General features: G+C 43.7%; 1 protein-coding gene across 2 annotated transcripts in view; it reads left to right on the top strand.

Moving 5' to 3' along the window:
• The first annotated feature begins 10,036 nt into the window (after window positions 1-10,036).
• The window catches only part of LOC132827020 (interleukin-31 receptor subunit alpha-like), a 94,924-nt gene continuing 80,624 nt past the window's right edge, over window positions 10,037-24,336 (top strand). For both annotated transcript variants that reach the window (XM_060843403.1, XM_060843393.1), the window contains exons 1-3: window positions 10,037-10,311; window positions 10,452-10,493; window positions 22,233-22,350. In XM_060843403.1, coding sequence (XP_060699386.1) covers window positions 10,260-10,311; window positions 10,452-10,493; window positions 22,233-22,350 — 212 coding nt within the window. In that variant the 5' untranslated portion in view covers window positions 10,037-10,259. The remainder of the gene's footprint in view (window positions 10,312-10,451; window positions 10,494-22,232; window positions 22,351-24,336) is intronic.

Raw genomic sequence — 24,336 nt, 5'->3', positions numbered from 1 at the left:
AAAACTGCCTCATGACACATTGTCTGATTCAAAGTAGTTTGATCCCTGTTTGGATCCACAAATATTGTTCCAGGAAACTGTCCTAGACACACAGTGAATTTCTGTTGGCTGCCTCTGTCAATTTGATTCTCCCAATCTACATGAAGATTAAAATCACCCATAACTAAAATATTGCCTTTTTTAATCTTCTGCTTTATTCTCTGATGTACTGGGGGTCTGTAGATTACTCCCACTAGTATCTTCTTCCCTTGTTTCGCTTTATAATCTGACTTGCTTTCCACATTAAGTTTTAGATAATTATTTAACTGTAGTATTCACCTACTTATGTAGCTTTTTGCATATTTTGTTAACTTCAACACCAATTTATATGTCATATTAAATTTTAAGAATAGAATAAACTTTGACCAGATAGATACTCAGCTCCTTTCTCTTTAGTGGAGCAAGAATCTATTTCTCCAGGGCAAGAAGGATAGAAAAGGTCAAAGAAACAAACACCTCCTTCTCCTTTTCCTGAACTACCCACTCAAAAACTCCCACATTTGTACTCAATTACATTAGCTGCCCCAATTTCCTACCTGTTCTGTTGATACCTAAATGAATAACGAACTCTGCCTGTACATCCTCCTCCTCAACAATAATCTGCAGCTACTTAGTGACACCCATGACCCGAGCACCACGAGGCAACATAGTAAACACAATTCATGGCACTATGGCCACTAGAATTGCAGTGGGATTGGGATTTCCATTCATTCATTCAGTGATTGGGTAAATTTCATATTTGCATTTGCATTCTACAGGTGTATTGTGAAAGGGAGGTGGCTACCCAAAGTATCCAACAGCCTATTATGAAGGTCATCTAACCTATTATAGTCACTCAAGGTGAAACAAAGATTACAGCAGAGTATCAAACTGAACAAGTCTATTGGCAAGCCTTGTCATTCAGGAGCAGATTTTTGCCATTTGATCAAAAATATCGCATTAACCTGACTCACTCCCCAAGGGTATCAAAGACTGATTCACAATGCTCAAATAAATCTTGCTCAAAACGCATGTATAACACTCATCAGCAACTATGCATCAACAATAATACACATGGACAAGATTAAAGATTAAATGAGGGTCACAGCACAATTATCGCAAGAATGACAGATTGGATTAAACCCAGTGATTTTAATGTCCACGTTGGTACTGGCTGTAATATATGAAAGGGAGTGCCGGGGCACCACAGCTTTGGAAGAATAAACTTCAATGACTGGCTTAGAACAAAAAACAAATAAAATTTACAGCCCAGGAACAGGCCCTTCGCGCTCTAAGCCTGAGCTGATCCAAATCCCCGAGTAAAAAATGAGGTCTGCAGATGCTGGAGATCACAGCTGCAAATGTGTTGCTGGTCAAAGCACAGCAGGTTAGGCAGCATCTCAGGAATAGAGAATTCGACGTTTCGAGCATAAGCCCTTCATCACTTATGCTCGAAACGTCGAATTCTCTATTCCTGAGATGCTGCCTAACCTGCTGTGCTTTGACCAGCAACACATTTGCAGCTGATCCAAATCCCCGTCTAAACCTGCCGCCCAATTCCTAAGCATTTGTATCCATCTGCTCCCCACCTACTCATGCATCTGTCCAGATGCATCTTAAATGAATCTACCGTGCCAGCCTCCACCACCTCTGCTGGCAACGTGTTCCAGGCACCTACCATCCTTTGTGTGAAGTACTTGCGGCATGTATCCCCTCAAACTTTTCACTTCTCACCTTGAAAGAGTGGCCTCTCGTTATTGAATCCTTCACCCTGGGAAAAAACTTATCTCTATCTACCCTGTCTATACCCTTCATGATTTTGTAGACTTCAATCAGGTCCCCCCTCAATCTCCTTTTTTCTAATGAAAACAATCCTAACCTACTCAACCTCTCGTCATAACTAGCACCTTCCATACCAGACAACATTCTTGTAAACCTTCTCTGCACCCTCTCCAAAACGTCCACATCCTTTTGGTAATGTGGCGACCAGAACTGTACACAGTATCCTAAATAGGCTGAACCAATGTGTTATACAATTTTAACGTGATTTGCTAGCTCTTACACTCAATACCCTGTCCAATGAAGGCAAGCATACCACATGTTTTCTTGACCACTCTATCCACCTGTGTAGCAACCTTCAGGGTACAATGGACCTGAACTCCAAGATCTCTCTGCTCACCAACTTCTCGTATGGCTCGGCTCTTCCATCTACTGTATAAATCACTCTAGAATTAGACTTCCCAAAATGCATCACCTCACATTTACCTGGATTGTACTCCATCTGCCACTTCTCTGCCCAACTCTCTAGTCTATATTTTCCTGTAATCTTTGACAGTCCCTTATGCTTTCTGCTCCTACACCAATCATCGTGTCATCTGCAAACTTGCTGATCATACCAACAGTGCTCTCTTCCAGATCATTTATGTATATCACAAACAACAGTGGCCCCAACACTGACCCCTGTGGGATACCACTGGTCACCTTTCTCCATTTTGAGAAACTCCCTTCAACTACTACTCTCTGTCTCCTGTTGCTCAACCAGTTCTTTATCCACCTAGCTAGAACACCATGTGACTTCACCTTCTCCATTAGCTTACCTGGGGAACCTTATCAAACGCCCTATTAAAGTCCATATATATGACATCTATAGCCCTTCCTTCATCTTTCAACTTGGTCAAAGAACTCTTCAAAGAACCCTATTAAGTTGGTAAGGCACGATCTCACCCATTCTTTTCCAAATACAAGTAGATTTCTATCCATCAGTACCTTCAGCAACCTTCTCACCACTGACATCAGGCTCACTGGTATGTAGTTACCTGGAATATCCCTACTATCCTTCTTGTACAGGGGGATAACATGAGCAACCCTCTAGTCCTCTGTCTAGGGGCAATGAATTTAATCTCACAGTGACAAATATAATCTTCCAGCAAGTTGAGAAACTGAAAGCTTAATGGTTGCAATTAGATCTAATTATGGACACTACTAGACAATGTTTTTGTACAAGAGTGGGGTGGCATGATGGCACAGTCGTTAGCACTGCTGCCTCACAGCACCAGGGACCCAGGTTCAATTCCAGTCTTGGGCGACTGTCTGTGTGGAGTTTGCACATTCTCCCCGTGTCTGCGTGAGTTTCCTCCAGGTGTTCCGGTTTCCTCCCACAATCCAAAGATGTGCAGTTCAGGTGAATTGGCCATGCTAAATTGCCCATAGTGATAGGTGCATTAGTCAGAGGGAAATGTAGTGAAATGGGTCTGGGTGGGTTACTCTTCAGAGTGTCAGTGTGGACTTGATGGGCAGAAAGGCCTGTTTCCACACTGTAGGGAATCTAATCTAAACAGAGAGATGTCAAGATCCCGTGCTCTATTCACAGCTTCAGAAATGCTGAACACTGGTCAGATTGCTGGCTGTCAAGAACAACATGCTTTCGAAGACAGTACCTGCTGAATCAAACCACAAAGGAAGCTTGGCAGAAATATCTGAACACATGTTGCCAAGAGACAAGAACTGGAACAAAAATTAATCATAGAACTTGCTGGTGTCACAGAATATAACACAGACTTCATTTTTGGAAGAAGATAAAGGATGTCACTCATAACATTGCAGCTGTAGTCATCTTGGATTCATCAAACAAAGACATCAAAGTTGTTTGACAAGAATCAGATCCTAGATTTTTTTATATATAATTCTCACAGAGTCTGCATATCTGACAAAAGAAACCAAATAAGAAAATCCAGATGCCATTAAGTCAAGTTTTTTTTATTTCCAAACCATATTTTGTTCATAAAAACGCTTTATATACACACACAGTCACAGAAGCAGTTTGGATGTGTACAGTAGCATATGGAGAAACTGATAAACGCTGGAATTTGACTCTATCCAATAAACAAAGTAAAGGCATTTTTCACTTATACAAGACTACATTTTCATGTATGAGGCACCAGGAGGGTCTGATAACTGAACGGATCCCCATTTAACTTTGACAGAAAGACCTTAGATGGTGGTCTGTCCCCACTGCACCTTGGCGGCAGCTCCCCCAAGCTTTAGTGCGTCCTTCAGCACATAGTCCTGGAACTTGGTGTGTGCCAGTCCACAACACTCAGTCGAGGTCAACTCTTTACACTGGAAGACCAACATGTTTCAGGCAGACCAAAGAGTGTCATTTACTGGCATGATAGTCCTCCAGGCACAGTAGGTGTTTGTCTTGGTGTGCATCCTTGGGAACGGACTGTGGAGCACAGAAATCTGCATCACAGAGCTACTCGGGATGAACCTCAACAAAAACAACTGCATCTCTCTCCAGACTTCCTTTCCAAAGGCACATTCCAGAAGGAGACATGTGACAGTCATTCCCCCTTCCCCCGCAGCTGCTTCGAGGGCAGAGTGCTGTGGCACAGATAGGCCAGGCATACCAAAAGAATCTCATAGGTAATGCCCTTCCCACCACCAACCAGCGATATCTTAGTGCTTGTTGGAAAGTTCTGGTGATGAGGCACTCTGCTAAATGACTTTGACAGTCTGCTCAGGGAACAATTCAATAAATTCCACTCCTCTCCTTTTCCCTCAGCGTCTTGAGGACATTACGTGCTGACCACTTCCTGATGGACTTGTGCCAAAGGTAATTTTCATTGCAAATTTCTCTGTGAAGAAGAGGTGATATAGAGAATGATCCATGTACTTGGAGTGTCCAGCAGCAACAAGGCCAGTCCTATACTTCACAACACAGGAGACAGGTAGAACCTCAATACGTGGAGATACTTGATGTTGGCATACCGAGGGTCAATGCATAACTTGATGCAGCTGCACACAAAGGTCACCATCAGGATACGGGCAGTGGTAGGTACACTCTTCCACCTTCCTTATTCAGAATTTTATACATGGTATCCCCACAGACACAGTCCATCTTAGACATCCAGATGAAGTGGAAGATGGTCGGGTGACTGCAATGGAGCAGGTTCTGGGAAAGGGCCGGGAACTGTGCCAGGTACAGTAACAGAAAGAAATGACCAGGTATTTACCCACAATGGAGAGAGAGTGATGCTGCCAAAAGACCAGGTTCTGCCTCACCTTGGTGACGCACGCCTCCCAAGATTTTGTGCATGCCCTGTCCCCTCTGAAGCATCTTTCTAGCACTTTCATGTACTCTAGTAGAAAGTGAGGACTGCAGATGCTTGAGATCAGAATCAAGAGTGTGGTGCTGGAAAAGCACAGCAGGTCAGCCGGCCTCCGAGGAGCAGGGGAATCGACGTTTCAGGCACAAGCCCTTCATCAGGAATGAGGTTTGTGGGCCAAGGGGGCTGAGAGATAATTAAAAGGCATCTGGGTAGGTATATGAATAGGAAGGATTTGGAGGGATATGGGCAAAGTGCTGGCAAATGGGACTAATTAGGTGGGGATATCTGGTCAATATGGACGAATGGACCGAACGGTCTGTTTCCGTGCTATACATCTCTGACTTTGACTCGATAAATGTGGGGGGGAGGGGAGGTGTGGTGTGAGGGAGGTGGTAGCTGAGAGTGGTAGATAGAGGTGAGGGAGAAGATGATATATCAGAGGCAGGCTGAGAGATACATGGGAGGGGGTGGAGTCTTGGGACCCTGCAACCACATGGGATCAATGTGGATTTCAACAGTTTTTTCATTCCCCCACCCCCTCCACATTATTCCAGTCCCAAGCCCCCAACTCAGTATTACCCTCCTGACCTGTCCATCACCTTTCCCAACTACTCCACCCGCCTCTCCGACCTATCACCTTCTCCCTCACCTTCATCTACCTATTGCATCCTCAGCTACCTTCCCTCTCACCCCAGCCCCCTCCCATTTATCTCTCAGTCCCTGGCCCACAAGCCTCATTCCTGATGAAAGGCTTATGCGAGAAACAGCGATTCTCATGCTCCTCAGATGCTGCCTGACCTACTGTGTTTTTCCAGCACCACACTCTCAACCCTTCATATCATCTGTCCTGACAGTGAAGGGGATAAAGAATCAGTCAGCAGAGATCCCAAAGAACGTAGCCTTGCTATCGGCTTGATTTACCTGGGGCCAGTTTGAACCAGTCACAGACGCTCATGAGTCTGTGCACTGACAGTGGATCCGAGCACAAAATGGTGACATCATCCACGGACATAGAGGCTTTGACCCACAGGCCTCTATTGCCTGGATAGTTACTGTTCTCAGGCTCCTATCTACCCAGATGGATTCAGCAAAGGGCTTTATACAACACATAAACAAGGCAGGACAGAATGGGCAGCCCTATCTAACTGCAGATCTGACCGGGAAGCTTTTTGATTCCCACTTATTGATTGACACTGCACTGATGATGTTGGTGTAGAGCAGGAGGATCCAGCTGCGCATTCCCTCCCCAAAGCCCATGTTGGAGAGTGCATCCCACATGTGATGTCCTGTTAAAGACCTTCCCATGGTCCAAGCTGATGAAGCAGGTGTTCACTCTCCAGTCCTGCACGTAGGTAATCATATCCCTGAGGAGTGCAAAACTCTCAGAAATTGTCCTACCCAGTACAACACAGGTTTGGTCAGGATGGATCACCAACCCCAGAGCAGACCTGACCCAGTTGACAATGACCTTAGACAGGATTTTATAATCGATATTTAACAGTGAAACAGGTCACCTGCAGATGAAAGCTTCCCTCTACATGAATGACGTGGCTGGTTTTCACTCAGATCCATTGACTTCCACTTACACTTCATCTGAAGGTCTAAGATGGACCCTGTCCACAGGGACAGGGATAATTTGGGGCAGGGAGTGGGGAGAATGAACATACCCAATGTTGTCCTCATCCTAATGGCTGCATTTGTGTGGAGCTGCATCAAGCTGTGCCTAGACCCTTGGTACGCAAACACCAAGTGTCACGACATACTGTGGTTCTACCTGACCTCAGTGTTGCAAAGGATGTGACTGGCCTCATTGCCATGGGATGCTCCAAGTACATGGACCGTTCCTTATCACCCGTCCTTCATGGAGAAATTTACACTTTGACCACAAGTCCATTAGGAAGTGGTCAGCACCTAGCATCCGAGACCCTGCGGGAAAAGGAGAGGTTGGATACTGTTGTGTGGTTCCCTCAAAACACTGCCAAAGTCACTGACAGTAAAGCTCATCACCAGATCTCTACAGCTTGGCTGGTGGTGGGAAGTGCACCACTGTGACATCCTTCACGTGTGCCTGGTGAGCCTGTGCCACCACACACTGACCTCAAAGCGGCTGCGGTGATTAGGTGGGGGCAGAGGAGTACAGACTGTCACCCATCCTTCTGGAATGTGCCTGTACAAATGAAGTCTGGAGAAAGGTGTGGTGATTTTTGTCGAGATTTGTCCCGAGCAGTTCCATAACACGGAACTCTGTGCTCTATGGTTTGTTCCCTGAGACACACACTGAGACAGCAACTGGAGCACAACCAACTTGGCGAAACAAGTTCTTTGGTCTACCCAAACTTGTTGGTCTTCCAGAACTAGGAGTTGACCTTGACCAAATGTTGCAGACTGGCTCATTCCAAGGTCCAGGACTATGTGCTGACTTAGACACCAAAGCTTGGGGCAGCTGCTGCAACAGTGCAGTGTCGACGGTCTTTTTGCTGAAGTTAAATGGGGGTCTGTTTAGTTACTGGACCATCCTGGTGCCTCAAATATCTGTAAATATAATACTTACATGTAAGGGATGCCTTTGGGTTGTTTGTTGGATGGAGTCAAACTTCAATGTTTGTTTGTTCCTTCATATGCTACTGTACAGAACTGAACTGCGGTACTGACTATGAATGCATATCAAGATATTTTTATGAATAGAGTATATTTTTGAAATAAAAAATAAGAAAACTCATTAAGCCTCTCTTGCTAAATCTGGAACAAGGCTATTTTCCCCAAGAATACAGGCTGTTTCTGTAATCCACCTATTAGAGATGAAGCAAATCCATCCCCGTGGTGTTTTGCTTCTCTTCATGACAAATAAAGCCCCCTCAAGGATTATTCTCAATTGGTTTGTCATTCATAGATTTTGTAAACGCAGAGCCACATTGTAGCTTTTATGACAGTCAATATCAAATCCACATAAAACAAAAGCCTCTACGTGGTGATTGTTGATATGACCAAAACATGGTAAACTGGGAAAGTTTATGAAAGATACAAATGATGATCAGGACCATCTTCTCATTTCCTCTTGGCAAATTGACACCTTATCAGCTGCATTTTATAGAATCCCTACATTATGGATGCAGGCCATTCCTCCCATCAAGTCCACACAAACTCTCCAAAAAGCATTCATCCTGACCCCGTAACCTTGCATTTCCCATGGCTAACCCACCCATCCTGTTGATCCACTATATGGGTAATTTAACATGGCCAATCCACCTAACCTGCACATAGTTAAACTGCAGAAGGAAACCGGAGCATCCAGAAGAAACTGACAAGACAGGTGAAAATGAGCAAAACCAACGCAGACAGTCACCAAGACTGGATTGAGTCCAGATCCTTGGCACTGAGGCAGCAGTGCTAACCAATGAGCCACCGTATTGCTCACTTCCCTGTCACGAGTAGCATAAAGCAAGGTTGTAGAATGACTCAATTTCTGTTTGTTATTTAATTTCCAAGTTTTCACAGAGAATTACTAAATGAACGGTCAGCTGGCTTACTGAACTGTGGTCTTATAGCACACACTCCAGAGGACATCAAGCTGCTGTTGGCCACCTCTGCCCAAGCCTGAGAATACTTTGGCCTTATGATAAAACTGAAAAATGTTGTACCAACCTGTCCACAGACAAATTGCAAGGGCACATTGTCACCCAGTTTTGAGAAGATTTTTCACCTTTGCCGCACTCAATTCAGTCTGCTTGGTTGACAGTATCTACTCCAACAAGATCATGGTGAATGGTGAAACCACCCAAAACTAAATGAGTGGAAGCTCATTATTCAGCAGGCTCACTCACGCGAAGACCATGGAATTTGTTGCAAAACATATAGATTGATGTCCACCAGGCACTGGGTTATCGCATCACTTTACTGGCAAGCAAGGCAAGCACAGCTTGACATTGTCAGTAAACAGCTGCATTCTACATCATCAAGTGCCAGGATAAATGACTAACACTGGAGTTCTTGCAAGGTGCTTCATTCCTGGTATTGAGAGCAAGCTCAACTGTTCTCACCTTCACTGGGTCAGTCCTGTGGTTTGCGATAGGGGATTCCCAGATATACACATCTGGTATATACACATCAGATGTGCACTTCTGGTACGCCGAGCATCAGAAGGAGCGCTGCTGGAGGTCCCAAACTCATTGACAAAGACATCCTGGAAGCTGATCTGAGAGTCTGTGCGCGTGTGTGTGTGTGTGTGTGTGTGGGGGGGGGGGGGGGGGGGGAGACAGAAACCCTGAAAAAGAGAGATGTTTTCGATCATCAAGCAAGCTTGCTATTTGAAGAGAGCAGTCAGATTCCTGCGGGACCCAGCCAACAAACCGGGCAAGTTAATGTCTCAAACCCAAGACTTGGGCTTCAGCGTCAGAGGACACCTGGGTTAAACTGTCTCTGATCTCCTCCAGAGACTTTATCGGCAACTCATCACGCCCGCGTCAACTCTTTGAACGATCGTAGGAAAATTACAGCAACTTGCGGAACATCAGCTCAAAGGGGAAAGAAAAAAGCCCCATACTTTGACGACTCATGCAGGGTTTTTTTCTCTCTGACAAGAAGGCAGGTTTTCCAACTCATTGCTACACTCCGTCATAATTAATTACACCGTCCAGCTCCGTTATTTGAGCGCCATCCACGGTTGTGATAAAGCCCAGCCTAAACTGGATTCGACACCAAAGTTTTGATGGAGTGCGCCAGGTTGGGGAAGAGATGCCTGTGTTGTGGGAGAGGGTACACACACACACACACACACAGAGGAAAGTGGGCAGGGTGTGAACTGGTGAATCATGCGAGAGATGGAGATAGAGAGAAGGGGAAAAGCCCCGAGGCTGTTTGGGAGAGCGGGCCCCGCCTCCTGTGTGTGTGAGAGAGAGACAGAGAAAGAGAGAGAGGCGCTCAGCAACGCTTCACCAGAAAGAGCGGGATCGGGCTCCAGCGCCCACCCTCACGGACTCTTCCCCCCTCTCTCACTCTCTCATCTTCCCGGTCCATCAGGCCGATGGTGTGACCCCCTCCGTCTCACCCTCACCCATCAGATTCCCCCAGTGAGCGGCAGAAGATAAAGGTGAAGAGAGCGGTTGGATTGTGAGGGACATCCAGGCGGCAGCGATGAAGCCTGTCCATCTCCTTCTGCATCTTCTCGCCTCTTCCCTCGGGACAAGTGAGAGAGTTTTAACTGATTTCATCCTGCTTGGTGTGAGCGCTTGGGCAATAACTACCATCACTGGGAGGGAGGGAGAGAGGGGGTCCCAAGCCTTGTTGAGTAATTTTTTTGTTTTGTTTTGTCCCTTTCTCCCCAAGGCAGTGAAAAATGCGAGAGCGAGCAGGTGACCGAATTTCCAGGTAAGTCATTTGCGCAGTGAACTCTCCTTGGTGTAGGATACCATTCGATCGTCCCGTGAAATGCTCTGACTTTATTTTTGAAGCATGCTTCACATACCCACAAGCGTTATATAATTCCGATTTGCTATCTGCTTCTCAATCTCCCATTGCTTCAGGACTGTGCAGCCTAACGACGTGACACTGTCTCTTTAACCATTGTGTTTCCTCGGGTCCCAGGACTCAGCCTGACAATTCCTTCTCGTTAACTCCAACACAACCTTTCAGGCTTTTGACACCTCCCTCCCCTACCCCCTCCCCATAATTGCCTCTTAAAGGGCTTTTTGTGGCACCACGGTAGTGTCCCTATCTTTAAACCAGGAGGCTTAGGTTGAAGTCCTACATGCTCCTGAAGTATATAATAACATCTCTGGGGGTGAAGAGAAGACATTTTCATACCCTCGATGTGAAATGCTTCCTGACCTCGCTCAGTTTTAAGGTTTGGAGCTGAAAATGTGTTGCTGGAAAAACGCAGCAGGTCAGGCAGCGTCCAAGGAGCAGGAGATTCGACGTTTCGGGCCAGAGCCCTTCATCAGGAACACCCTTCCTGTTCCTTGGATGCTGCCTGACCTGCTGCGCTTTTCCAGCAACACATTTTCAGCTCTGGTACTCCAGCACCTTTCCCTTTCTCTTCCCAGGTTTAAGGTTTGTTTTGCGCTCTCCTGAGAGGACCAAGTGGGCTTTTTTTTTCATCTAACCCACCCTGTCAACTATTTTAAGCGTTTAAGGACTTCAGCTTGATCACACCTTAGACTGCAACGCTGAAGCGTATTTTCAATGCTTTCAGTCATTTTATTTTTCATTCTGGTGAATCCGTATTACATTGGGCTGTCTTCTCCGGGAACCTGTGCCCATCATGGAATGAACACCGTCAAATCCAAGCTCAGAGGCACGATTGCTGGTGTTGGCCGTCTGAAGTCAACGCCGCTCAGACACATGGGTTTGGCTCCGCCGGGTGCCTCACATTCGGGGAGAGGGGAGAATCTGTTTGACCCTGACATTGGGACCCTGACAGAAAACCCTGAACGACTGAAATTTTTGGAAGTTTTGTTGAAAAAATGGGAATAAGTGCTTAAATATGCTTATACATGATGATCCATTCCTAACGGGTACAGCAAATCCTTCTCCAGCCACACTCATGGCTAGATATTATACTGACATTGTTCATAACCTGCAAGCTTGCAAGTCACAACTTTAACTCTGACTGTAACAAGTATAATTTCAATTTCCTTGAGCAGATGTACCTCAGAGTTATCTTCATTAATCATTTCTTGTTCTCGTCACATTTCCTTTTAACTGATTTTTTTTTTAGATTTCCTCATTCCTCTCTTTGTTGTCAAGAATAATTTAGTATTTGCAACTGTTCAGCATTGTTACAAAGTGAAGGTGATTTAGAAGTCATTTGTTTATCATTTTAACCTTTGTTGTGTTTAAATATCTATTGAACACTTTAATAGTGAACACTTTACTGAGTACTTCAATATCGAGCACTTTAAAATATACATTTAGTACTTTAATATGAGAACGTTACTATGAGGACTTTTAATATTGAGTTCTTTTAAATATCTATTGAGCGCTTTCATATTGAGTACTTTAACATGATTACTTTGTTATGAGAATTTTAATATTGGGTACTTTTAAATAAATGTTGAGTAAATAGAATGCTTTAATGCAAGTAATTTTAAATATATAGATTATTTTGTTATAAGTATTTTAATATTGAACAGAGATTTTAACGTATGTATTGAGTACTTTAAGATTGAGTACTCTAATACTGGGTGCTTTTAAATTTGTATTGTGTATTGTAACAAGGACAGAGCACCCCCAGCCCTCACCTTCCACCCCACCAACCTCCGTATACATTGCATCATCCTCCACCATTTCCACCAACTACAAACGGACCCCACCACCAGAGATATATTTCCCTCCCCACCCGTATCTGCTTTCTGTAAAGACCGTTACCTCCATGACTCCCTCATCAGGTCCACACACCATCACCCCACCAACCTCCCCTCCCCTCCTGGCACCTTCCCCTGCCACCGCAGGTATTGCAAAGCCTGCACCCTCATCTCCTCCCTCACCTTTGTCCAAGGTCCCAAAGGAGCCTTCCACATCCATCAGAGTTTTACTTGCACTTCCACACATGTCATTTACTGTATCCATTGCTCCTAATGCAGTCTCCCCTACATGGGGCAGACATGACGCCGACCCACAGACTGCTTCAGAGAACATCTCCAGAACACCAACACCAACCAACCCCAACGCCCCATGGCCGAACATTTCGACTCCCCCTCCCACTCCACCAAGGACATGCAGGTCCTGGGCCTCCTCCATTGCCACTCCCTAACCACCTGACACCTGGAGGAAGAAAACATTATCTTCCACCTCAGGACCCTGCAACCCCTTGGCATCAATGTGGATTTCACCAGTTTCCTCATTTCCCCTCAACCCACCTTATCTCAGTTCCAACCTTCCAACTCGGCAGCATTGTCATGACCTGTCCCACCCACCCGTCTTCCTTTCCACCTATCCGCTCCACCCTTCTTTCTGACCTGTCACCATCACCCCCACCTCCCTCTACCCATCACGCTCTCAACTACCTTTCCCCCACCCCCACTCCCCCCTCCCATTTATCTCTCTACCCCCTCAGCTCACAGCCCCATTCCTGATGGAGGGCTTTTGCCCGAAATTTTGATTCTCCTGCTCCTCAGATGCTGCCTGACCTGCTGTGCTTCTCCTGCACCATACTCTCAACTCTAATGTAACTCTAAGCCAATTGATTTAAATACTAAGCACTACCAGAACACTAGCCTTTTTCTTCTATATTCTCACCATAACTTAATCTTTATGTCTTCTTGCTTAACATCAAGTGATGATTTCCCATTTAGTACTTCATGTTCCTATGAAATTTATTCAACTGGCACCAGAGCTGTTTCAATATAGCTACATCACTGACATCTAGCCGATTTTTGCTCTAATTACAATTCCTCCTAACTGATGCTTTCAAATTTACTCTTTACATTATCAGAAATAAATATTTAGCATTTTGAACTTTCTGGAGCATTGTTATATAGTAAAGGTGATTTAGAAATCATTTTAACTCTCCTGCTTTATGTTTAAGTATGTACTCAGGACATTCATTTCAAACCAAACCATTGAAACACTGAGCAAAACAGTCATAAGATCAGACATTTTTCATGTAGTCTCACCGCAACTAATCTTTATCTTTTTGCTCATATCACAGAGATCATTTCCTATTTTGTACTTCATGTTTTTTTTTAAATGAAGGTGTTTAATTCTTTATTCCTTTATAAGAGGTAGGCATTGCTGGCAAGGCCAGCCATTGCTACCCATCTAAAATCACCCCATAACTGAGTGGTTTGCAAGGCCATTTCAAAGGACTGTTAAAAGTTAAGCAGCGAATCTGGAATCACTTGTTGGCCAGATGAAGTGAGGACAACAGATTTATTTTCCTCAAGGACATGCGTGAACCAGATGGGCATTTATTGCCGATCAATGGCAGTTTCAGGCTCTATCACTGAGACAAATTTATATTCCAGATTTATTAATTGAATTGAATTTGCACCAGGTGCTGTGGTGAGATTTGAGCCCATGTCCTCAGAGTATTAATCTGAGCCTCTGAATTATTAATCAATGATTGACATTACTAAAACACAACCATCTCCCTTCTTGGTTATGATTAGTGTGGAAACAGGCCCTTTAGCCCAACAAGTCCACACCGACGCACAACCCACCCAGACCCATTCCTACACCTAACATTATGGGCAATTTAGCATGGCCAATTCATCTAACCTGCACATTTTTGGACTGTGGGAGGAAACCCACGTAGGCACAGGAAGAATGTGCAAACTCCACACAGTCACCTGAGGCGGGAATTGAACCCAGGTCTCTGACGTTGTGAGGCAGCAGTACTAACCACTATGCCACCATGACTCTTACTTTAAACTGGCACCACAATAAATCTGTTCCAGTACCACTATGACACTGGCATCAAGCCCACAATGTTGAAAGCTGACCACTGAAAGCAAGATAGATCCAACCTAATCAATTATTTTCCTATCAGCCCTCTCTCAAATATCAACAAAACGAAACAAAAAGTTGTCACAGACTGTCAAGCACTACTTCACAGACAACTCATTCGTCAATCCTCAGTTTGGATTCAGCTAAGATAACTCAGTTCCAGACTTCAGTATTCTCCTGTTCAAACATGGATGAATGTGATTAATTTAAGAGACAAGGTGAGAGTGACTACCCTTGACATTAGGCAACATTTGTCCAAGTACCATACCAAGGATCACTAGTAAAATTTGTCAATGGAAACGAAGGGGAAAATTCTCCATTGGTTGGTATCATACCCAACACATAGGAAGATAGTTGTAATTGTTGGAGGTCAATGGCCTCCATTCGAGGACAATGCTTCAGGAGTTTCTCAGAATTGTATCCTAGACTCAACCATCTTCAACTGCTTCACCTATGACCTTTCTTCCATCATAAGGTCAGAAGTTGTGCTGTTTAGTGATGACTGTGCAATGTTCAATTCCACTTACAATTCCTCAGTTAAAAATGTGTTGCTGGTTAAAGCACAGCAGGTTAGGCAGCATCTCAGGAATAGGGAATTCGACGTTTCGAGCATAAGCCCTTCATCAGGAATGAGAGAGAGTAGCCAAGCAGGCTAAGATAAAAGGTAGGGAGGAGGGACTTGGGGGAGGGGCGTTGGAGGTGGGATAGGTGGAAGGAGGTCAAGGTGAGGGTGATAGGCCGGAGTGGGGTGGAGGCGGAGAGGTCAGTAAGGAGATTGCAGGTTAGGAGGGCGGTGCTGAGTTGAGGGAACCGACTGAGACAAGGTGGGGGGAGGGGAAATGAGGAAACTGGAGAAATCTGAATTCATACCTTGTGGTTGGAGGGTTCCCAGGCGGAAGATGAGGCGCTCCTCCTCCAGCCGTCGTGTTGTTATGTTCTGCCGGTGGAGGAGTCCAAGGACCTGCATGTCCTCGGTGGAGTGGGAGGGAGAGTTAAAGTGTTGAGCCACGGGGTGGTTGGGTTGGTTGGTCCGGGCGGCCCAGCGGTGTTCTCTGAAGCGTTCCGCAAGTAAGCGGCCTGTCTCCCCAATATAGAGGAGGCCACATCGGGTGCAGCGGATGCAATAGATGATGTGTGTGGAGGTACAGGTGAACTTGTGGCGGATATGGAAGGATCCCTTGGGGCCTTGGAGGGAAGTGAGTGTGGAGGTGTGGGCGCAAGTTTTACATTTCCTGCGGTTGCAGGGGAAGGTGCCGGGGGTGGAGGTTGGGTTGGTGGGGGGTGTGGATCTGACGAGGGAGTCACGAAGGGAGTTGTCCTTGCGGAACGCTGATAGGGGAGGGGAGGGAAATATATCCTTGGTGGTGGGGTCCGTTTGGAGGTGGCGGAAATGACGGCGGATAATACGTTGTATGCGGAGGTTGGTGGGGTGGTAGGTGAGAACCAGTGGGGTTCTGTCTTGGTGGCGGTTGGAGGAGCGGGGCTCAAGGGCGGAGGAGCGGGAAGTGGAGGAGATGCGGTGGAGGGCATCGTCGATCACGTCTGGGGGGAATCTGCAGTCCTTGAAGAAGGAGGCCATCTGGGCTGTGCGGTGTTGGAACTGGTCCTCCTGGGAGCAGATGCGGCGGAGACAAAGGAATTGGGAATATGGGATGGAGTTTTTGCAGGGGGCAGGGTGGGAGGAGGTGTAGTCCAGGTAGCTGTGGGAGTCAGTCGGTTTATAGTAGATGTCTGTGTTGAGTCGGTCGCCCGAGATAGAATGGAAAGGTCTAGGAAGGGGAGGGAGGAGTCTGAGACAGTCCAGGTGAATTTCAGGTCGGGATGGAAGGTGTTAGTAAAGTTGATGAACTGTTCAACCTCCTTGTGGGAGCACGAGGCAGCACCGATACAGTCATCGATGTAGCGGAGGAAAAGGTGGGGGGTGGTGCCAGTGTAGTTGCGGAAGATGGACTGTTCCACATATCCTACGAAGAGGCAGGCATAGCTGGGGCCCATGCGGGTGCCCATGGCAACTCTTTTAGTTTGGAGGAAGTGGGAGGATTGAAAAGAGAAGTTATTCAGGGTGAGGACCAGTTCAGTCAGTCGAAGGAGGGTGTCAGTGGAAGGGTACTGGTTGGTGCGGCGGGAAAGGAAGAAGCGGAGGGCTTTGAGTCCTTCGTGATGGGGGATGGAGGTGTACAGGGACTGGATGTCCATAGTGAAAATAAGGCGTTGGGGACCGGGGAAGCGAAAATCCTGGAGGAGGTGGAGGGCGTGGGTGGTGTCCCGAACATAGGTGGGCAGTTCTTGGACTAAAGGGGACAGGACCGTGTCGAGGTATTGGGAGATGAGTTCGGTGGGGCAGGAGCAGGCTGAACTAAAGGGGACAGGACCTGCAAGCAACAAAACTGGACAACTTTAAGCTTAGTCTGATAAGGGCAAATAAGACTTACACTTTATTAGTGCCAAACAATGATCACTTCAAACAAGAGAGAATCTAACCAAATCCTATTGACATTAATTGACATTGCCATTGTTAAATCCGTCAGCATCAATGTTCTGGGGGGTTTTCATTGGTGAGAAACTGCACTGCACCAACCATATAAATGACATAACTACTAAAGTAGATGACAGGCCGGACATCTCTGGAAGGTAGGACATCCTCTGGATCTGAAAGACACTTCACCTTGACATTTGTAAAACATTAGTTCCAATACCAATGCACTATAATTGCAATGTGTCTAAATGATATTGCATCCAATCCACACAGAATAGAATAACAGAATTATGATGATGTAGAAGGAAGCAGTTTGGCCAGTTGTGAGTGTACCAGCTCTCTACCAGTATTATGACTTAATGCCAATCTCCTGCCTTTTCTCCATAACCCTGCACATTGTATCTATTCAAATAATCATCCAGAACTATCATAGTTTTGAAATCCTGTTATAATATTTCCTCTTCGCGGTTTTGTGTCCGAGGAGGACCAAGTGTCTCTGACCTGTCCTCACCTACAAAGTTTCTCACTCTGGAACCATTTTTTATAACTCTCTTCTGCACTTTCTCCAGTGCTTTCACTTCCTTCCTAGAGTGTGGCACCCAGAACTTGCACATTACTCCCACTGAAATCTAAGAAATGTCTCGTATAAATTCAACATAACCTGCTTGCTCTTGCACTCTGACACCATTCTAATAGTGCCAATACTTACGACTTTAGTTTATCTTGCTATCATAGTTAAACATGTACTGTCATTTTGGAACATACATTAACCTTTAAGTCAAGATACATCAAATAATTTCTAAGTCTTAGATTTCCACCTGCTGTGACTTGTGTTAAAGAAGTTAAAAGATGAATCATCAATCTGACTTATTTACAGTACGTTATTTTCCTACACCTGTGAATAATAATGAATTTAAACAGCTAAATATATCCTGTAATTCTGAAACTCATAGCATTCTATTTATTATGCTCATCTAAATGCTACACGTTGAGAGCTCTAACATAATTTTACATTCAAGGATTGAAAGTAGCAGCTACAGTTTTTACATTGTCTGTCATTTTCAGAATTTCTGGTTATTACAGGTTCCTCAATTCCATTGCTCGATTTTCCAGGCAATATACTTTTAAACAATGTTAATATTAGTCAGTTACTCAACAAAGTTTCACTGGTGACATCAGCAGGTTAGAAATCTGAGAGTTTTCTGTAGGAAACAGCTTGAAGTTGTGTTTTGTTTCTCCTCAGCAGCATTTCAATTAACAGTACAGACAGCGTCCCTGCTAGAGAGGATGCAACTGGACTGTCCCTTGCTACCAAATTAATTACTGGATTGCGTCAAGTTAAATTGTTTGAGAAATGTAATCACAGTGACAATGTTAATCTAAAATGCGGTATGCATAAATTATGGGTGCATTTTGAATCAGCTTTTGACAAAAAAAGACTTAAGCAACTGGAGAAAAACCTCCTGAAATGTAGCACATAGTGCAATCTTCTTAGGCATTCTTAGACTCATAGAGATGTACAGTACAGAAACAGACCCTTTGGTCCAACTCAACGTATCGACCAGATATTTTAAATTAATCTAGTCTCATTTGCCAGCATTTGACCCATATCTCACTAAACGTTTTTATTCATATACTCATCCAGATGCCTTTTAAATATTGTAATTGTACCAGCCTCCGTCAACTCAGCTGGCAGCCCATTCCATACACGTACCACCCGCTGCGTGAAAATGTTGCCCCTTAGATCCCTTTTATAGCTTTCCCCTCTCACCTTAGATCTATGCCCTCTAGTTTGGTCTCCCTTACCCTGGAAAAAATCCTTGACTATTCACTCTATCCATGCCCCTCATGATTTTATAAACGTCTGTAATGTTATCCCTCAGCTTCCAATGCTCCAGCCTATTCAGCCTGTCCCGATAGCTCAAACCCTCCAACCCTGGCAACATGTTTGTAAATCTTTTCTGAGCCATTTCAAGTTTCACAATGTCTTTCCTACAGCAGGGAGACGAGAAATGAACACAGTGTTCCAAAAGTGTCCATAAAATAATAAAAAAGGAGCAGAAATAAGCCATTCACCCCTTCGAGCCTGCTCCACCATTCAATATGATCATGGCTGATCAACCAATCCAGTAGCCTATTCTTATTTCCTCCCCATTTCCTTTGATCCCTTTAGCACTGAGAACTATATCTAATTTCTTCTTAAAAACATGCAGTGGTTTAACCTCATCCATTTTCTGTGGCAGAGAATTGCACAGGCTCACCCCTCTCTGGATGAAGAAATGTCTTCTTATCTCAGTCCCAATCAGCCACCCTATTTCCTGAGACTATGACTCCTGGTTCTAGACTCCTAGGTCAACAGATACACACTTCCTGCATTTACCATATATAGTCCTGTTAGCATTTATAGGTTTCTCTGCAATCATCCCTCATTCTTCTAAAATCCACTGAATATAGTCCTAACCAATCTAGTTTCTCTTCATACATTAGACTTGCCATCCCAGAAATCCGACTGGTAAACATCCGGTGCACTCCCTTAATAGCCAGAACATCCTTTCTCAGATAAGGAGACCAAAACTGCACACAATACTCCAGGTGTGGTCTCACCAAACCCTCTAAAATTGCAATGGGACATCTATGCTCCTGTACTCAAATAATCCACATCCGTGTTATATTACATGCAACAACCTTTAAGCTTAGAAGCTTAGAGCGGATTGTCCAACAGATTTTATTCAGATACCGTAATTTGCATAATTTAGTGAATTTATTTTATGAAGAATTTACCATTTGAAATTAAATTCAATGAAATCATTGAGTACTAGTTTGCTTGGATTACAACTGAATGTCTTAGTCAAGGTAATTTGAGTACTATTTCTGCACATCCTGTAACCTAAAACCCAGCAGTACTACACTTCTAGCATGTAGACAGCAGAGTACTAATGCTAAATGTGTAGCAAAGCATCACTAAACTCACAAAGAGTTGAGTGGCATTGGTAGTCAGCTCCTTGTGAGTAGAAGAAAGTGAGGACTGCAGATGCTGGAGATCAGAGCTTACAAAAGTGTTGCTGGAAAAGCACAGCAATAGTGAGTAGAGGCTACCTTTTCAATATTATTGCTGTGCATCAAATGCTGTAGCTGATGCAGAACCAATTTTAAACTTAATATATATACTTAAAGAGTATACGGAGAGTGTGGTGTTGTTGACTGCAGCTACTGTAGTTCATGTCAGAAAAATGGTTGACCGACTTTTCAAATCCTTTTTCAGTCATTGTGCTGTAAAGTTTTAAGCCAGAGATGTGTGTATTGCTGTCCCTTTACCCCGGGCAGGTCCCCCAGTTTAGCACGATTCCTGGTGAGATACCCCAAATCATGGGATGAACTTGCTCTCTGAATTTGTTCACCCATCACCACAGTTGGTCGCAATGAGGTTAACTTATAGTGTCTTTGATGCCTTTCTCCTTGACCCAGATGAATGTTTGTTTGAAAAGGAATAGTATAGCCAGGATTTCTTGAGCTAGCAAAGAATGACTTTATTAATTACTAAATATAAATGCGAGAAGAATTAGTAACACCAAGCGTACACATACATTAGGAATAAGAGCTGAGTCAAAAAGATATAAGGATCTAAGAATTGTTCACAATGGGCATATAGTTCAACATCACAGCTATTTGAATGGAAGTCTGAAACAAAAACTGAAATTGCTGGTGAAACTAAATAGTCTGGCAGCATCCGTGGAGGGAGAAGAACAGAGTTTCAGGTCCATTGACTTCATCAGAACTGCTCGTAGTTAGGAAAGGCTTGTATTTATGCTAAAGCACAACTGAGGGAAGGGGGGAAGAAGTGTAGAGGTGAGTGGATAGGTGTAGTTGGAGCCAAGTGAGGGAGAGATATGAAAGGGCTGGGTAAACAAGAAGGTTATGGAGAGCAGGCCAGAATAGAAGTACAGCAGAATAAAGATAATGAGAGGAAGATAATAGATTAATTTTGTTCTTACTTAATTGAGTGTTGTATATATACTATAAGGATTCTTGAACAGAATAAGGTGAAAGATGCACCAGCACACTTTCAGTGGTGAATCTCATTTGTTGGGAGATCATATTGGGAAAGCACAAACAGTCCATGGTCTGCCAACCATTAAATATATTTATATCTAGGTAGCCGATACATATTGCCAGTGCTTAATGCTCTGAGTAGGAGGGCTCAAATGGAAAACATAACCTTTATCTAATTCAACTGAATAAAATGGCAATAGGTATTTTGTTTATTTTTTAAAAATGACTCACTGTTGTAATTACTTTATTAAATATAGCATGAAAATCCTTTCGTCATTATTATGCTATATAAAGCATTTGATCCTGAGATGAACTTTGGACCATAAATCAATGCCATTGATAAGGCATTAATTTTCACCTCAGTAATTTTGTCTGACTCTGCCTCACCTTAGCTCATTTATTGCTTAAGTAATCATTAATGCTACTTTGATGTGATTATTTCAATGCACTCATGACCAGCCTCCCACACACTGCCCACCACAAACAAGAGTTCAACTAAAGCACTGCTGTGCATATCCGAAATCACACTAAGTCTTGATAACCAGTCACAACTATTGTAACTGATCTGCATAGGCTCCTGGTATCGAAATGCTCCAATTTTTAAAATTCGCAACATTGTTTACAAATTTCTCCATGGCCTCACCTCACCAGAATAACTGCACACCTCCAATTCTGGCCTGTTCAATATCCCTGATTTTTAGTTGCTCCATCAATTCAACTTGTTTTCAGCTGCCAAGGCCCAGGCTCCAAAATTTCCTTCCTAAATGTTTCTCACTCTCTCTGTTCTGCTTTAAGATATTCTTTAAAATCTATTCCTCTTTAGCTCATCTGTCTTATATCTCCTTGTGTGGCTCAGTATCAAATTTTGTTTGTTAAATGCCTTGAGATGGTTCATTGCATTAAAAGCTGTAAATAAATACAACTGTTGTTCTTTTAAAAGTTTAGCGGGGAGCATTTAAATGGGCACGCTGAAGCATTTATAACAGCATTGCTCTCTGTGAATTCCTGGTTTGCATATATTCATTGTTTTTTGGAGGTTTGTTCAGCACTCCTTTGCAAACTTGAAGAATTGTGTGTAGTGAAAATGAATTTCACAGTGCATTGTTAAACAGCATGTGTTTATTTTTGGACATCAGACGGACCACATAACCTGCAATGCTACTATATAAAAGAAATTGAAAATGGCTTGAAGTGCACATGGAACCATGGAAAACACCATACAAATACTACCACCTACACACTAAAAATATACAGGTAAGTTCATTTGATTTTACCTCAGAAGATACATTTTTATTTTCAATTGAGCTGAGTTATTTTGAGGTGAATTGAGTTACTTTGAGCAAATTAACATATACGTAAATAGGAAATTTGCAAATGCTGTGAATTTGAAATAAAGTAGTCGCGAGAAATGACAATGTAAAGTGCATAGTTAGTGTTACATTCTTAAAATGTCTACGTGACAGCCTTCCTGCTGTGTACTTTTACAGATCAATGGGAAAGAAGCAGTACTGGATTTGATTTTGGGGAATGTTTCAATGAGGAGCATTTGGAAAATAGTAATCATTACATTTAGAACAATTGTGGAAATGGAAGAAGGAAACTCAGATGAGAAAATATGCAAACCAGAGGATGGTTAATTTCAGTGAGTTGAAAAGTGATCTGGCCTAGGCAGATTGGAAGGTAAACAGCAAAAGTGAGCCCAAAGAGAATGTTTTCAGGTACAGGATAGACACAGGGAAGAAGAAGAATGATACCCCAAAGCCTAAGATCCGGGATGGCTGTATTTATAGAGGTAAACGTGTCATGGAGAAAGAAGGCTTATAATAAGCACCAGATCTATAATTAACAGGACCAAATACAAAAACTACAGGGTAAGCTGCAAAGGAATAAGAACAATAAAGGGAGTAGAGTGGACTAGACCAACAGATAGCATTAAGGTGAAACCATAAAACTATTTTAGATATAGTAAAAAGGCAGTCAAAGGATGGGTGCAGTCAATTAGAAACAACAAAGGAGCAATTCCTTTAGGTAGTATGGTGGCTCAGTGGTTAGCACTGCTGCCTCACAGTGCCCAGAGACCCAGGTTCAATTATACCTTTGGGTGAGTGTGGGGAGTTTGCATGTTCTCCCGGTGTCTGTGTGGGTTTCCTGCCATAGTCCAAAGATGTGCAGGTTAGGTGGATCGTCAACAGTGTTCAAGGATATTCAAGGTGGATTATCTATGATAAATTCAGGGTTATGGGTTTCGGAGGGTTGGTGTGGACTCGATGGGTCGAATGGCCTCCTTCTACACCATAGAGATTCTATGAAATTCCTGTGGAGGTAGGCTGAAGTATGAAAAGAATGTTTTGCCTCATTGTTCATTAAAGATTTTTGAGGGTTCTGGGATGATGCTACTCCTTTATCAAGGTTATGTTGTCTTTGGTTTTTTTTCAGAGAGATTGTAAAAGACACAGACTCCGAAAAATTGAAGTTGAATTGGTTTTAGGGCCAATTTGATAATAGCTAACAGATCCTGCCTCAGGCAAAAGGCTTTTTAGTTTAAAGAAAACACTTGAACAATAAAAGGGGAGTGGCCAGTTCTCCCAGTGCATCTTTTCTCTGGTTTGGTTTGGTTTTAGCACAGTAGTGTTGGTAACGCTGCTGGACTCAAAGAAGCAGGACCATGCTGATCCCTCTGTGTTTGATTTTACCCGTTGTGCCAAGGGATGTTTATGGGGATTGCTGCAAGTATTTGGAACAGCATCATTAACAGGATAATCTGTTGGGTTTTCGGATAGGTTAGTTATTCTGTATTCTGTTCTCCTTTGTGTTTCATTCGGTAACCTTGTAAATAAGTTCTGTCTTGTTTAAAACTAAATGGTTTGACCTGCTGCATCGCTCCTGGAATATCTGCATTACACCCGCTTAAAACAACTAACAAAGTTAGGGTCTGGGCTACTTTCCTGAAATGTTTTGAGGGGGGGGTCTGGCCTGGTCCATAACAGTTCTGCCAATGCTGCTGTAAATAAAAAGGTTGTGGAGAAATTGGATAAGATAAAATAAATAAATTGATTCAAGGAAAGCTAATGAAAGCAGTGGAAGTGTTCAGCCAGCTCCACACTGGTGATGGGAGACATTTAGAATTGACAGTCCAGGACAAAATCACTTGGCATTTGGAAACATGTGGGTTAATACATGAAAGCCAACCCAGAGTTGTTAACAGCATATTTCTACATGATGACTTAATTGAGGGCTTTG

This window comes from Hemiscyllium ocellatum, chromosome 2 (genome assembly GCF_020745735.1).
Source record: "Hemiscyllium ocellatum isolate sHemOce1 chromosome 2, sHemOce1.pat.X.cur, whole genome shotgun sequence".
Lineage (NCBI taxonomy): Eukaryota > Metazoa > Chordata > Chondrichthyes > Orectolobiformes > Hemiscylliidae > Hemiscyllium > Hemiscyllium ocellatum.
This window is presented reverse-complemented; position numbering and strand designations above follow the sequence as displayed.